This window comes from Leptosomus discolor, chromosome 1 (assembly GCF_034619465.1).
Source record: "Leptosomus discolor isolate bLepDis1 chromosome 1, bLepDis1.hap2, whole genome shotgun sequence".
Lineage (NCBI taxonomy): Eukaryota > Metazoa > Chordata > Aves > Leptosomiformes > Leptosomidae > Leptosomus > Leptosomus discolor.
The window spans coordinates 83,033,666-83,050,576 of record NC_141391.1 but is presented as its reverse complement, the minus strand read 5'-3'; the positions used below and the strand labels follow the sequence as shown (position 1 = coordinate 83,050,576).

At 39.7% G+C, this 16,911-nt stretch overlaps 1 protein-coding gene across 3 annotated transcripts in view; it reads right to left on the bottom strand.

Moving 5' to 3' along the window:
• FRMPD4 (FERM and PDZ domain containing 4) overlaps nucleotides 1-16,911 on the bottom strand; it is a 409,280-nt gene that overhangs the window by 17,770 nt on the left and 374,599 nt on the right. For all 3 annotated transcript variants that reach the window (XM_086461061.1, XM_086461202.1, XM_086461127.1), the window contains 3 exons: nucleotides 11,816-11,861; nucleotides 2,903-3,007; nucleotides 1,662-1,769 (listed from right to left, as the gene is read on the bottom strand). In XM_086461061.1, the coding sequence (XP_086317187.1) occupies nucleotides 1,662-1,769; nucleotides 2,903-3,007; nucleotides 11,816-11,861 (259 nt within the window). The remainder of the gene's footprint in view (nucleotides 1-1,661; nucleotides 1,770-2,902; nucleotides 3,008-11,815; nucleotides 11,862-16,911) is intronic.

Below are 16,911 nucleotides of genomic sequence, written 5' to 3'. Positions count from 1 at the left end.
GGTAAGGCACTGGTTGCACCATTGTTGTTAAGGGATGAGTTACTGGGCTGCTAGGGGTGGAAAACCCCTGCATTTGCCTTGACTCAACTGGGGCACATCTACTTCACCTCAGTTTAAGAAAAGAAGCAGCAATCCGCACCCACTCATCCACAATGAGGAATACATACACACACACATACATGCAAGAACATGTAATATATAGCTGTGCAGGCTACAGAATATGTAATTGCTTGAATTAGATGCAAAGGAAATTATTCCTACAAATAGTCAGAACGGCTAAGGTCAAAGCAGACTCACAACATCAATACAGCTAGGTCGCTGAGCTCACGTGAGTATCTCTGCATATCATTTTACAGTACATGACACACCCATGACAGAACTACTGAAAACTAATGTAATGTGACGTGATGGTCAAAGACTGGTCTTCAGAGGCAAAATAATCTGGAACAGGTTGGTTGTTTTTATGCTCATAAAAGAAAATACTGGAAAGCGGGCTTGTGCCCCTTAGAAGGGTATGGAGACCTCACTGTCTACACGAAGTTTGTCTCCTATTTCTTCATCCTACCAAATTCTCAAATGGACTGAAGAAATTCCATATCCCATGGCTGTAGAGTGGAGGCCTGTATCCATTTTCTGCACTCAACTCACGCCTAAGGCATATACATGAATTATAAAGAGATATTGCAGCCCATTTTCAAGTGTAACTTCAGTATCTGTTTTGCCTTCAGACTGGAGTAAATTTCTTCTTGTTTACCTTAGTAAATCACTGTCCTTGCTGTTCTAACTGATTGAGCGTACTGCTGAATCACAGTAAGCACAGAAGCAGCCTTTCTTCAAATATGCATAGCTTTACAATCCCTTAAAACCAGCAAAAACTAGCAGTGCAGCTGAAAATTGCATCCCCAGCCTTCACTGATCATCCTCATCCATGCATCTCTCTTTGTCTCAGTGTCCCCAGCATGCACGCTACCATGTGGTGAACTAGATTTGGTAACCAATCTGTGTTAAAACTGGCTCACCCAAACAAAAATGCTTGAGAGACTAGCAGCATGCCCAACAGCGCTACCTGTGCTGCTTACTGCGCTACTCCAGGGCACTCACAGACACCAATGATGCCTCTGGTTTAGGAACCTACGTGGAACAGCGTCACACACACGCCCTAGCAGCCTCAGTTGTGTGCCAGAGCTTCACCTCTTTGTTTCTGTATGTGAAAAGTGTTATGGAAAGCACAGAGGGCACTACACTGAGACGAGCCGTTTGTCACCAGCATAACTCTACAATATCCCATCTCAAGTTCACTGGATGACAAGCTAGATGATATTCAATTAGCAACCAACGTCTTAATCTTCTTAGCTCCTGACTTTTGCTGACAAACCATGCTAGTATTTGGCAGCGTATCAAAATGATAGGACCACACAATTTTAATTGTGCTCCAGGCACATTAAAATGATCACTTCTTCTTCATTGACAATACAAAACTTTTTTAGCAGCAGAATAATGGACCAAAACCCCATTATTTCTGAACTGTGAGTCCAGCCCCAACAGAACACACTAGTAATTTTGTTCTTAAAGCATTCTAAGTAAATTATAATTACCAAAGGTCTTAAAAAGAGTTAACTGGCATTCTTGGCATTGCATATACCAAGGTATAGCTACCCTACCTTTATTGAAGTGCTGCAGTCAAAACGGAAAGATTTGGTTTGTCCATTTTCAAGATACACCTTCAGAACATTTGGCATGAAAAGAAGTGAATTGTCCTTAACTGTTTCCTGCCAAACAAATTAGTGAATCAGATTACAACATGTAAGAAGCGAAATCTAAATATTGTTCTATAAAGAAGGACATCATTCAGATGGGAAGGTAACAACTGAAAAGGAGTGTGTCGGCTCAAACTGAAAGCAGAATTAGCAATGTCCTGCAAGTGTCTAGCCATGTTCATTACAGCTGCACTCTATAGGTCTCTTTCCTGGAAAAACATAACTGTTCACATACATTTTATGTCTGGCTTGGAGTATTTTCTTCCCCTAAATACTGTCTCTCTGACAATAAATGCTACCTTTGAAGTTGAAACATTTTCAATAAAACAGAAAAATAGATTACCGTTTCTCTGAATATAGTGAGCTATTTGATGTCTTCGATCTATAAAACGGGAACTGCAGATTCATTAGTAAGAATTACAATCAAGATGTTTTACATTCCCTTTATAGCTGGATATTAAATGCTAATATCTGTCATCATTTAAGAAGAGTAACATATAATATTGCTACTTAATTGTGACGATTCATAACAAGAACAGTAAAATAAACAGGAAAAGGGAAGGGAAATAAATCTTTGTTTCAAAAAGCAGAAATTGCTTTTGACAAAATGCAGTATCAATTTATGTTTGGAAGAGAGCTGGATAAAGACATCAGTGTGGAATGATGTTCTGGCAAATTATGAAAATGAGACGGGAGTTCATGTTTAAGGAGGAGTTCAGTGCCTCTCAAAGGGAGGCTGACTTTGCCTAAGGGCTGGAAACAACAAGTTCAAGAAGATAAAACAAATTTTAGAGAGATCTGTAAGGTAATACTAATCTGTTTTCCTGACATGCTACTTCTCTTGAGCTCATGGGGTTTCCTACTACAAAATTGCTTTGAAAAAAACCCAAGCAAGCATTATCAAGACTATAAAGACAGACATATATGTGCTATCACCACAAAATGCATTCACTAGCATTTTAATTTAATTTTAAGAAAGGACAAATTTTTCACAATCTTTCGAAAATGCAGAAACAGAAAAACCCTTCCCATTGCAAGCCTATCACCATTGTTCCTACCATATAATTCCCTTGCTTTCCAGCCTTGAGGCGTACCTTTGGATGAAATGCTCAGTCCTTCCTGAGGTTAAATAGTTGAATACTCACCGACACCTGGCCATTGATAATTACTTCTTCTGAGAAGCGCACTTTGACAGGATTTGACTTCAATCTTGCCTTTTTTGCAGCACTAATAAAAGCTGATTTAGGAGACTGGAAGGAAAAATGATGACAAGATATATCACATAATTTCAAGTTAAAATCTATCTTTCCTTTTTCAGTTATTTACCCTGTTTCTCACACACTGGGAACTCCGTGTATACAGAAACACTTTGCATACCATTCACTGAAGAATGGAAATTCAATCACATCATAATGCTTCCCAAGCTAATACATATGTACATACATACAAGGAATCACAGATGCATACTGCACATACTGAAAGTTATCCCACTGTCAGACTGGAGTGATAAGAAGGGCTTTCGGTGTACATACAAATTCCTTGTAGTGCTTCCACAATGACTGCTGTCAACCAAACTTGTCTGCATGAACAGACACCGACCAGTGACCAGCTAGTGACCCTTCATTTAAACACTGAATGGAAAATTTTTGCGTAATCTATGATGCAGAAGAAGCAAAGTAGTTTTATTCTCAGGTCAGTAACCAACACAGCACTTCTGGCATTGCCTAACTCCATAACCATGACAATAGGCAACAGAAGAAATTCTGGCTTTGGCTGAAAATCACTGGGCTCTGGCTTTGGCTCAAAATCACTGGGCTCCTTCGGGTCAGGTTTTGGTCCACTTGTTTCAGGAAAATGTGAATTAAGATTTTCAGAATCTTATTCTAACTCCTGAGAAGTGGCATTACTAATTTTGGATACTGAAAAGACTAACTCATTTGGGGTTGCCTGGGAGAAATTAGTGCAGGTATCAGTGGTGATGATCGTGGAATAATTTCCTATTATCAATGCGGCTTGACAGCAGTCCTTGTAAACACAGGAAGTCTTGTCACCACCACTCAGATTTTGACTCAACTAACAATCTGCAGGACTGATGGAGTAGTCCAAGCCCATGTGCTTTTGTCGTCTCCCATCTCCACTGAAACTGCTTAAAAAGTTATTTTCTTGTGATGCAGAAGCCTTGTTTCTAGTAACTAGCAGGAAGAAGTCTCTAGCTCATTTCTACATGCCACTGATTTGTTATCACATCGAAAACGTGGTAACTATTACCATACGCTCAGTATCAACCAGTGAACAAGGAATGAAAGATGTCACGTTCTCCCAGGAAATATCAGAGCCATCCGATAATTCCTGGAGCACAAAATAGAACCAAGAAATAAAAATGAGTGCTTCTTCACTTTTACAGTTCATTCTTTCTTACTTCTTCTCTAGCAGCTATGACCATACATCTTTTTAATCAGTAACATGACAGAAAATTCAACCCCATGATCAAACCAAGCTCAGCTTACAAAGCCAGTGATGAAAAATGAAGAAGGTCCCCCAGAAGATTTGAAACAACCACCAAAAAGAAGGATAAGCTTTTTTTTTTTTTAAAAAAAAAAAGTTAATGTCTCAGGATGGGGGACCCAAAACACTTCTTCAGCAAGAAGGGACAACATGGAAACACTGAAGAAGCGTGCTTACATATTGGACGCTAGAGATGAATTCCTAGAAAGACACAGTATACAATAATACCATGATTAATATAATAATTCTACACATATCTTTTCTAATTTCCCTCCTTCCCACATAGTCCGTTTCTGCAGCGTGTAAGGGGGATAGTCTATATGGCATCCAAGTAACGGACTGCAACCTATTGATTCCCACTGCCACAGGGCAGCACAGCTATAGGAGTAGGCTACGGGCTCTCCCTTGCAAGGGCAAGGAGAAAAGAGTGGCTTTCACTTACTCTTTTTGCTGGAAGAGGCTTTTTACAGTTGTTTGCTCTTATTGCAGATGAGTCACCAGTCTTGCCTCTCTTTACAGGCAGACTGCCAAATTTTCTTCCAGATTCTGGCAAGGTTATTCCCATACAGCAAATCTGGCACACCGCTATGTGTCTCTGTCGTTCTCTACAACCTCTTTAAACCTCCTCTTTTCTTCTCTACAACCTCGAAGTCACTTGTGGGGGGCATAAACACTCAAATGATGTTACTGCAAAAATGTCATATGGGAGTCCAACACAACCGAAAGAACTGAACATACATGAGTTCCCAAGAAACCCTCTGGGATGTGGAGTTTCATGCACATATTGCACAGCCAGGGAAGCACATAAAACATGGAGCTTCCCTCCCTTCCCACTTCTGCTGTGGCAATGTGGTCAGGACTCTGGCCCCTTGCCAGAGCCTGGAAGCAGACTGCTTTCTAAAAAGCCTCAAACTATAAACCAGGGGTGTAAGAAAAACTAGAACAGCTGCACCAGGTATTTGGGGGAATGTTCTCTGCTGGTCAAAGGTTTGAGTAACGGCACAGCTTTTGCATTTAATTGCATAATCTCATTGTTTCTACCTCTGCATCGACTTGGCACTTGACATTTTGTCTTTGAGAAAGGAAGTGTTTCAGAAGAGTGTGGCAAATACCTAGGAAAACAGTTGGGTTTGATGGTCAAAACTTGCTTGTCTAACAAAGCATCAGCAGGATGGTGTGCTGCTCTATTCTATTTTAAGGTCTTCAGGTTTTTAGGCAAAGAATGCTATCAATTAACGATTCTCGGAGTGCCAGGTTCATTTGTTTCTAATACTCCCTCTTTTAGCCAAATGGAAGCCATTATCCTCAGTTAATGACCTTAAGCAGGAGGTGTTTACACTAATGCAAAACATTTATCACTGCAAGTAAAGTATTTGCATTGTCACAGATAAAAACAGCTTAATTAGAGTGACTTTTGCAAAATGAGGGGATACATTTAACAAGGAGTCAAAATATTTCAAAATCCCACAAACTTCACAGTGGGTGGCCTAACCACTGCTTCCTGTTAAAAGCTCAAATTTATCAGGATTTTAAATAATTTTTATTTGTTTACACAGAATTCAGTAAAAATTCAGCTGATCATTTCAACACTACCTGAAGAAATTGCTAACAGGAGAAATGAAGCATTGCATAGAGATTTGCTTGGAGGAAATGATAGTGAAGACCTTCGAACACTGCTTACTAGGGACTGCAATCAATGGGCATCCCATCAGCAGGATCAAAACATGAGAGATTGCTATAACAAGAGGAGGCTTTCTGGAAAATGTTATTTTTCTCATTTTCTGGACTTTTCAAAATTAGATCCTATTTTTGTCAGCAGCATTATAGCAGGTCATTTTTGGATAGATCTTAGAAACAGCATCCTACATTTTGAGGGAAACTGATTTTGATGAAAATGAGAGTATCTAATACTTTGTCCACTTTTGCAGGTAAACTGTAATTTGGGGGAGATTCCAAGTGAAATGGTGTTTATTTGCTACAAAAGCTCTTTTGAGTGCTCTTGCCAGTAGTAGTGCTGCAACAACAAAACCTTTACTGAGGCTCAAGAAAAAGGAGAATTTAGCATTTAGAAGAGGATAGTGTAGTACTGAGCTACCCCACAGAAACGAAACAAGGCAGCAGTATGGGACAGTCACAAGGCGAAAAGAAAACCTTCTTTGTGACAATAAGTGTAGAAATCTGACAAAAATATCTAAGTTTTAAGTAGCCACAAATGGTATGTATGCAATCAATTTGAAGTTTGTTACTTAAAATTAGTTGTTAGTTTAATATGAAACACTGTTTGTTAGGAAATAAGGAAAAATTGCATGACCACAAAAATGTCCATCCCTAAAGGCAATTATATGAGACAAAATTTAGCAAGCAAATAAAACGTGAGTAAGAGGAAGAATTAAATTTATTAAGTGGAACAGTACATAATACCCAAAGGCAAACTAAATACTGCCATTCATAGCTGTGAGCAAGGCTGAAACAACTGTACTGGCTCACAAGAGCATCGTAGAAGAGCAGGAAGGGACACAGAAGCAATAATGTGGAGAAGTTTTACCATGTAGTAATTTGTTATAACCACAGGGCACTGACAGATCATCATCAGGAGTATTTCTTTGTTAAATTCTTGGCACAAATTTAATTGCTGAAATAGTGGCCAGATTTGGGTTCTCTCTTAAAAGTTGGTGATCTGTCACAGACAATTATATTTTACTACTTGCATTATTTATATTTTATTATTTTTAGATGGCAATCACTGCCCGACCATTAGTCCCATACATGTATAACACATACTGTAACGGGGGGAATAGCCAAAACTTACTTAAACGCAGGCATTGAGAAAATCCAATCCATTCCATCTAAGGTAAATGACAGCCTAGTTTATTGTGATTGTCCCAAAAACCATAAGCGAAACCACAGGTCAGCTTCGGACTTTGTGGCATGTGCAGGCATTGCAGTTCATCTCATGACTAGATGGGCCTGGGCCATCTATCTCTGCATTTATTAATTGTGGAGGTCCTCCAAAAATCCCCTCCACTGGCCTTTTGGGATTCTGCCTCTACAAAGTTCAGCCTTTTACATTCATGGATTACTCCTTTATATTCATGATAGCTTCTCATACACAGGGACTGCTCTTAATCAAGAGCAGAAAGTACAAAAAAGGTCAGCCATGCCATACTACTTTCAGCCCTACAACTCTGCAAGGATGAGAACCTCTGGGAATGAAAGAAACCTTCACCCTACGCAAACTCAGGCTAAAATGAACAAATGAAGGATATTATGAATGATAATGCACCCGAGATGGGAGAAAGGGTTAACGAAGAGGAAAAAGAGACATAATGGCAGCTGACAGGTTGAGGGGGGAGGTGGGGGGAGAAAATAGTGGACAGGGGGAGGAGTGGAGAGGCTTTTTTCCACTTTGCTGAACAACTACCATGGAAGTTCATGCTGAATTTTCTCAGTGTCTTCACTGCTGAAAAGATCATGTATTTCATACAACTACACTCCAGGAAAATCCATATAGCCTAAGAGGAGGCCTCCAGAAAGGTCAGGAGCAGCAGTGCTCACTGGGACTTGCACCACACACAGATGGAAGAAGAAAGGCTGAGCGGCACGTCTGACACAAGAGGAGGCTGCTTCAAACAGCAAAGAGTGGTTGGATAGTGGACATGGACCGGTCAGCACTTCAGGAGGCAATGCAGTGATGGCAAGTTTGTCATTAACCACACTGTGTCACCCTCTCCTAGGATTAAATCTATGTATGGAACTTTAAATCTATGTATGGAACTGACCATACCAAAAAGCTGACATTGAAGTTACGCAGTGGAAAGGGTCCTCAGGATGACTGTAAAAAACATATACATTCAAAGAAAAAAAGCCATAATTTATACACCAACTACATAACTTCAAGCAGTCAAAAATCACCTTGTTCAAAATGCTCTGACTTCAAAATGTTTCCTACAACTACATCTTGGCTGTCTTTTTCACTTTAGATTTTGAAGTCTTTGTGACAAACCTGTTTCATTTTTATATCCTTCTTTACAACCAAAAGTCTAGATACGGTATACTGCTGTTACATGACTCCAGAAGGCAAAGCAGCATGAAAACTACTGTGAGACTTTCAGTAAGATTGTTGCCACAATCATTATGATCCATAAATAAGTGTTATTTATCGTAGTTTTTCTGCAAACATCATGTCTCAAGACACATAACTGTGTTATAACAAGAAGCACCTCTTTCAAAACAGAAAAAGATCTTAACCTTTTCCCGTTGCAGAACTTACGCACAGCAAAATTGCCACAGATCTCAGCTGGGCCTGGACTACATCCAACAAATTTAAGAGATTAATCATGAAAGCAACCTATCAAATGATCTCTACACATAAAATCTGAACAGATATCATAACAGGCAAGTTATTTGATTTGAGTAATGCTTAAAACTTAATAAGGCAACAATCAAAATGATAGTCCGTTTACAAAATAAAATGGTCAGAAATTATGATCAAATGCCATCCTCCCAGAAATCAAAACTTTGAACTGCTTCAACCGCTTTAGCTGTTCAGTGACCACCTTATAAGCAGTGATGATACGAACCTAGCAGAGATTTTTAGATTGATAGAAAGAAAAAGATAGCCTAATGCTTTGGTTTGGTCATAATTAAAATGAAATTTTAATGAGTTTAAGCATTAAACAAAACTGAATGCACTTAAGTAAAAATGATCCACAAACCTTTTAAAAAGTACTAAGTGAACTACAGAGTACTATAAATCTAGATGTCTACTTTGACCTGCAATCATAAAAGATGATTACTTGAAAGCACGAAAACAAAACACACTCTAAATAGTGCAAATAAAAACAATTAAGAAACAGCACTCTTGTAATCCATCTTGGCAGATATTTTTCATGCAATGATAGAAAAAAGAAGGTTTAGTATCAAGAAAAGAGATCAATGAAATGTTTGTAAAGAGGTATTTCTGCCAAGAATGGGGAAGAATTTCAGTCTTTACTTAAAAGCTCTTACTTTTCCTTTGTCTGGTTTCTACTTCATCTTTCCAGTTTTATTGGCAAAATAGTAAAAGGAAAAACGGAGGAGGCAAAATTAAAGAAAAGGAGAAAACACATGGGCACCATAATTTTTGAAGACATAAATATTGTTCCCAACCTGTAAGACAAAATGTATTTACCAGAGGATCCCCTGCACAGAAGACCGGGACAGGTACACAGCCAGAGTGCAGCAACACCCAGAATGGCAGAGCTGAGAGGGATGTCACCTAACAGGCTCAGGCACTACAGTAACACTGTGGCAGTATGAAGGCCAGCATGGGCCAGATGTTCAAGGTGACTCAGGACTGCCCAAGAGACTTCAGAGCCCAGAGTTTGCATAAACTGAGGGACCCTGCACTGCTTCAGGCCTCAAACTTGGCTGCACCCACTGGCAGCATCCCAACTGCTCCCCATCCCTACGCACACCTTTGTTTCCACTGCAGGAAAACTTGGGCTTGAAAGTGACAAGGGAAGGATGCTATGACTCAACGAGACCCTGGTCTGGACAGGTGGGGAGGTACAGTAAGAGTGCACAAAGCAGAGGAGATCTGCAAGGTGCAACAGTCCTGCAGTTGAGGCTCTCCCAACTAAGCTCATGCCACTGAAGCATCTCAACTTTGGGATAAAAATGAGGCAATTAAAGCTAGCACCAATATGCATAAATGAATCGCATCTTCTGACTGCACTGTGGACATTCCTGGGGAGACAATCTTCATGCCTACATAAGATAAAATGTCCATCACCCCCAAAAACACAAATGCTTTGTCTGCTGAGGTAGAGCTGGAAGACTCCGACAGACGCGCCAGAGTGAGGCAACACAAACACATGCACAAGATGGGCACATCAGCCCAAATTGCTGACAGGCACAGCAAAGAGTTTTGGTGCCATTCCTAGCTCAGTGACACCTAGAGGTAGTTCAGTTATTGATTAACATAATGAAAGGAGCAGGTTCTGCCTTGATTAACATAATGGGAGGAGCAGATACCAGGTCATGACTTTCCTTCTTCTCCAGGTCAAAGACTGGAGGAGGACTGTATCTGTGCTGTAAGGTCTCCCATCGCACATTGAGTGCACAGTTCATTTGGGTTTCAGCTCCCCTTATGTTCAGTACACGAAGGCTTGCTCTCATACCAGCAGCACAGTGATAACAGGCCACAACACCTCACAGACATGTAGTACTAAACTTTACTGTCCACTTCTAAGGGCTACTCGTACTTGCACTAAAGCACATGCCCTTTCTTCACCTGACATTTAAAGAAAAGAATGAAGCCTGTCAATGGATGAAATAAGGCAACCTGCACAAAAAAGGCAAGTGGGTGGGGATATCTTTTCCCCCATATTACATATATATTCCCTGTGAGCAAAACCATTGGCTGTAATCCAGTAAGCTTTAAAGGCATTTAGGTCTTTCTTTATTTAATCAGGCCATTCCTGCATTTTCATTTAAGGTGGCTGATGTTGACCAGATCCCAGCTCACCTTCCTGCCAGTGATCTTACTGCAGTGTAGCAGCCTTGCCTGGTTTTGCTGCAGAATGCATGCTTTTCCCCCATCATTTAGTTGCTGTGCAGACTAGCTTATAGAAAGGGTACAGGAACAGCACAACTACACGGCCACCTCTAAACTAGCCAGAAAGGCTAACGAGTAGTATGAAGCCACGCAGCACTGGCCAAGTTGCATTTGCAAGATGTATATTTTGGCAGCTTTATCAGATAAACTTGTTTTCACATCTTCGTGTCAAATCCATATCATCTCTTACTCCTGGGCGAAAAGAATGCAATTATCCCTTGTTAAGCAAAACTGTTGTGTATGAGGCTAGCCAACAGGGAGCCGGAGGGATCTGTTGAATCTGAAATCACTGCTGATGCATGGCTGAGGCCCCTCAGCAGCCTGCAAGGTATGCACAGCTGTGCATGGATGTATGGGAAGAGGGAGATGTGCTTCCTCCCCTGGTATGGCTCCTCTCCTTTTTCACGGGAGACAGGTTTGAGTTCCCACTCCCACAAACCTCTGAGTGAGGTGCAAAGGCACATATCGCATCAGCCAGCTCTGAGGTGAGCTGCAGTTTCTCCCAAGACCTTCAAGCCAGCCTCACGCAACTGCCTGCCTGTCTCTTCTCTCCCCTCACTTCCACACACCCTGTGCTGGAGATGCAGACAGAGCCCTCCCTTGCATAAGGTACAGGTGGTTTGACACGGCAGTGTAACTGTGGGACTGAGACAGAATCAAGAGAAACCCAGGACATGCAACAGAGCAGAAACTGAAGCAGACCTCTGTGTCCTTCTCTACCTATCTTCCTGGTATGAGTTTAAAGATAGTGTTATTATTTAACTTGCTAATGCAGTCTTTGAGTGCAGGACACAGTAACACAGTCTTAAACATCACCTTTAAGAGATGTAGCCCTTATCTCACTTATTTCTTTTTATTGCACGGATAAGGTAGAGACACAGACAGAATATAGGCAGAAAAAAAAAAGCTGCTATGTTGCTAGGAAACTAATTCAGCATACACTGACGATACTTACAGGGTAAGGTTGAACAACAGTAAGGAGGATTGATTCTTTGCAGCTTCTATAAAAAGAAAAAAAAGTAAAATCAAGTAAAGATTCATACTTTCATTCACTACAGATAACCAGCTTTTCTTTTTAATGGAGAAAACTGCAGCAATATGGCAAAATGTTTATTACAATCACACAGCAGAGAATTACAGAGATGAATAATATGCCGAAACAACAATGGATATTAAAAAATAAGTTTTTTCCAATCTAACAAATTGAATTGACTTAACTTTACAATTTATACTAAGAAATATTTGCTTCATTATAGAGACCTGCATGCTGCAATAATGGTTTTCTCCAGCAACAATGGAATAACATTTGATTAATCCTATCAGTTCAGCATCTATAGACTATGAATTTCTTTCACCTAATTTACAAATGCAAGTCACTTTTTATACCATCTAGCTCTTGTACACTTAATACCAAATTTATCTGAAGACAGGAGTGTTTTCAAAACAAAAATGAGGACAAAATTTAGCCCCCATTTCTTCTCAAGCTCACCTTTTTAAGTTGGTGGGAAAGGATCAGTATTTGGTGAATATCACCGTTAGAATTTTTATATTTTTACAAGATTGGTAAAGAAAGGTTTTTATTTAAAATTAAACAGCTCTTCTTTAGGATGAAACTACTAAGTGGAAAACATAAAAGCAGCTTTAAAAAACCCCAACTGATTTACAAAATATCCAACAAAAGGATAAAGAGAAGAAACTGTCAGGAATCTTAATAAAATCAAGTGGTCTAGACAAATGACAAATGTATATTTTGACTATCAACGGGCAGTTAGTGGAGGTGGATAACAGGGGAAAAGTAAAGGTAAAGCAGAAGAAGGAAGAGAAGCCAATCAGAGTCAGTATCTCTTGTATTACGTTGTTGGCCAGATGGCTGCTGAGGGCAATGTGAGCTAAGAAAAGGTCAGCTGCCATTTTGTTGAGATGGAGTTGATTTTCTGTTGGTTTTACTACTTTCAAACACAATTAATTGTTTGTTTACGAGACTTATTTTCTGCCTAACTGAAATGCAACTGATTTGTCATGCCTGACCTGTTCAGCAGAACTAAATAAAATAAATCACACTGTATTGGTCTCATACAGGGTCAGCTTATATGCATATTCATACTACTGATACGCAACTTAAAAAGCCAAAAAGCAAACAAAATAGAGGAGAGACTGAAAGCTCAGTCAGAAGATTGTTCTGGAAAGTCAGGCTATACTTGATGAAGTAGACTTTTCAAAAGGAGGGGTTGAAGGCTTTGATTACTTGTCTGGGCTTGAAACAACAGAAATAAAATTAAGTTAGAAAGTTAAAAAAAAATGGGGAGCTACATGTGGTGAAAATTAAATATTCTGCCACAAACCAGCATAATTTTATCCCCTTTACATATATTTATAACTACTTCAAGGAACTTCCCATAATTATTTTTCATTTCAATAAAACACATTCCAAAGTTAAGATCCAGAAATTATTTATTCAATCATGAAACAGCCTTTATTTACAGTGTTCATATTCCTGAAAATTTACAGTTAATTTTTAATGTCTGTAAGCTACAGCTTTGGAAATCTCCACAATTACTCTTCATTTTTCTCCATTGTTATTCTTGAAGAGTTTATAGCTTAAATTAGTTTAAAAAAGAGCAACCTCCATTCTGTTTTGGCTAACAGGATTTCCTCTACTTTTTTTCTATTCTACCTATCACATTTTTGGGAATCTGAAAATGTATTAGAAGAAAAGTAATTTATTTCAAAACTCTCATAATCACATCTATGCTATATTAATCTAGGCATATAAGTAGGCAGAAAAGAACAGTTGTTAGCTATGGGATAAACTGCAGCCTTGGGATAACTACTCCATGTCCAACTGACTTTGTTACTTCCAACCCAATAATTTATGTTTCTCACGCAACACAAGACTACCACCACCCCTGTCTCTTGTGGTCCAGCTACCTTAGAGAACAGCCTTTAAAAAACAAAATCAGCTTTTCCTGAAAATGTTTTTCAGCTCTTCATTATTCTTGGATTAAACCTGTCCACGTGCCAGTGCAGGCAAGATTCATCCTAGAGTAACAAGAGTGTTTTTAAACCAAAAGTTCAAAAGATTTATTTTGGGGACAAGATTTTCTTACAGGATAATCACTTGCATTGGAAGGATGCTAGACCATGGACCATTTGCTCAACATTTGAGGCTATAATAACGCCATTTGGAGTATCTGGACCCAAGCATGTTACACATACACAAAGCCAGTGTTAAGTACCACGTACAGTACCCTCACCATCAGAGAAAATATTTTCTGTAAAACACATGCTACGTACAAAACACAGCACAGTTACAAGACAAATAAATATTTAGTCAGCAGCTTTTTGATCTGCAATACTCAGTCATGACTCCAGCACCCATTTTAAGACCTTCTCAACTTGTGATGACAAAACTCCATACCATAGCACATCACTTTCTACTTCCAATACTGTTAGCAAATCCTATGTATCTAAATGATAACCCTATTACAGATATTTTATTACATTTCATACTCACTTAACCATAACCTAATTATTTCTCTTTTAAATCTACATACTCTTTTTAAAGTCACTCAAGACCAAACATCTGCAACTCCAAGCTTGGACAACAGCTGCAGACTTTTTGGGTGCTCTGCCATCTGACCAGCTAACACCAACACCACAATAAAATATCATCATGTTTCTTTCATTTCCTGACATTAGAATCAAATTGTGAGAACAAGAATAAAATCTGAAAACCGCGATGGGAATTTCAGTGATTCATCTCTTTGTCCTTCCCCGTGCCCCTCGTGGTGATTATATTTGTCTGTTCTCCCTGCTCCTTACAGCTACTTAGGCTGTAATAAGGAGAGAATATAGATGGTTCAAGAATCAAATTGCAGCACATTATAAAGGTTAAAGTTGTATTATTAAGTATCACGCATTTCGGGCTACATGAGGCGTTAACATTCAGCTACAATGCCAGCCATTGACTTTATCTGTGAACTTGCAGCTAGAAATCACCGTCTCTCTTCTGCTGCCTTGTAGCTGGAAGACAGGAAGGGATGAGAGGGCAGACGAGGGACATGGGGGGACTCCCAGTATCTGAGCCATATGGAATAAGTGGCTCTGTTCTCTGTATGCGTCCGACAGCAAATATAGCATATGAATAAAGAGAAAGTATATATATTACCAGTACTTACTCTTAAGAGCTGAGAATGGAAAATTATTGTTTAAGCTAATTTAAAAGCTTTTAGCAATTTTACATTCTAGAGGAGTACTAGGTTTCTCTCCCAGTGAAGATGAATTCATTAGGAATTGACATATAATAGATAATACAATTCACAAGAAATGCCATCAAGAAAAATCTTTCTCTTAACTATAACATCTCTTTTTAACTCACACCAAACATCAAATTCTGAAACTTGTTTTGAAATGCTCTGTTCTCTGCTATTTCAGGATCCTCTCTTGCTATTGATGAGAAAGATCTGAATTTCACAATTATGGAGTGTGATGCCATGATTTGCAGTATGCTTCACGTTACATTTTTGAAGTAATGAAATCAGTGGGTCAAAAACTAACTACAGAATATAACAGACTACCTCAAATGCCCTATTCAAAGCTAAGGAGAGTGGAACCCATCTTCAAATTCTAGCATCTAGGCGAGAGAAAAATCATTCAGCATTTGAGTGTCTTTAATTTTTATGAAGATTAAGTCAGTAATAATGAACAAAGAGTTTGCAAAGTCACTCTGTTGTAGTACATTTTGAAATACTTCAAAAGGATCATTACGATTTGAGCTGTATATACATTTTTACATAAAACCTGTTCTGCAGTAGTTATCTTCATCTAGGGAAGCTCCAAATTTCACTTCTTCAGACTTTCATCATGAGCAACAGTTACTGTGGAAAAGAACATTTTGACGCAGAGATATGCCTAGATTTTTTTCCAGGGCTGGAGACATCTTCACATCCAGAGTGGACCCATCTCAACCCAGTGTTGCCTCACCCTCCCCTGTTATCACACAGCCCTCCCCGCAGTGTGCCTCCAGGCCCTGCAATGATGCCAACCTGTCTGAGTGGACTAGGGGAACCTTGATAAGATGGCAGAAAACCTCAGTATTCATTGATACCCATGCAACAATGCAGAGGAACAAGAGGAGAGAGTCTTTAGGAGGATTACGCCTTTCCCCAAGGCCATTTTTGTCACAGGAGCAGCTCTGCTGTGCAAACACAAACACACAAGCTGAAAGCCCCTGCAGTCCAGCTCCTCTGCACTGGAGAACTTCTGCAACAAGAGCCATGGTGTGTGGGGCTTTTCCCCCTCCATTTCCAAAGGCAACACTGCAGCACACAAACTACATGCAACATTTCCATGACTCAGTAGCTTCTAACTGAGAAGTACAACATATTAAACCAGGCTGGAAGCCATGCTACTGTAGGCAGATCACTTCTGGCCTCTTGATTACACCTACCCATAGACAAATGTTGTTTTAGCAGCAAGTGAAGAACCTGACCTCTCCAAGCCTAAGAGAAGGATATTTTCCAGACAATTTTTAGGTGAATACAGAAAATTATACTTTCTCAAGAGGTTGCCAATACATGGCACAAGAACTGCTTGAAGGGTGGCAGTGGGATTTCAGTCTCTGCCTGTCCAGCTGGCTGCACCAATCTCCAGGAAGTCTCTCTGAAGATCCTGTACACAGCTAGAGATGGGTGTTCCTGCCATCACAGTATGCAGGTAAGGCAGAGTATGCCATGCATGGCATCACTTCCCCAACTTCATCTCAGAAGACAGTTGCAGGAGCACAGCAGGCAAGAAATGTAGCAAGAAGTTCATGAAATAAGGTATGGTATCACAAAGGTGAGGTGTGGGGTCCCAGTTTGGGGAGGGGGGGTAACATTTTATGATATATAGATAATAGAAGATAGGACATGAGGCCAAAGTCTTGCCTTGGAGGCAGAGACATGAAGAACAACCTAAGAGATGAATGGGAGCATCAGATTAGATGCTGTTTTTTCTGGGGATGACAGAGCACAGAACACAAAGAACATGGTGTTCAGGTCTTATTTTTGG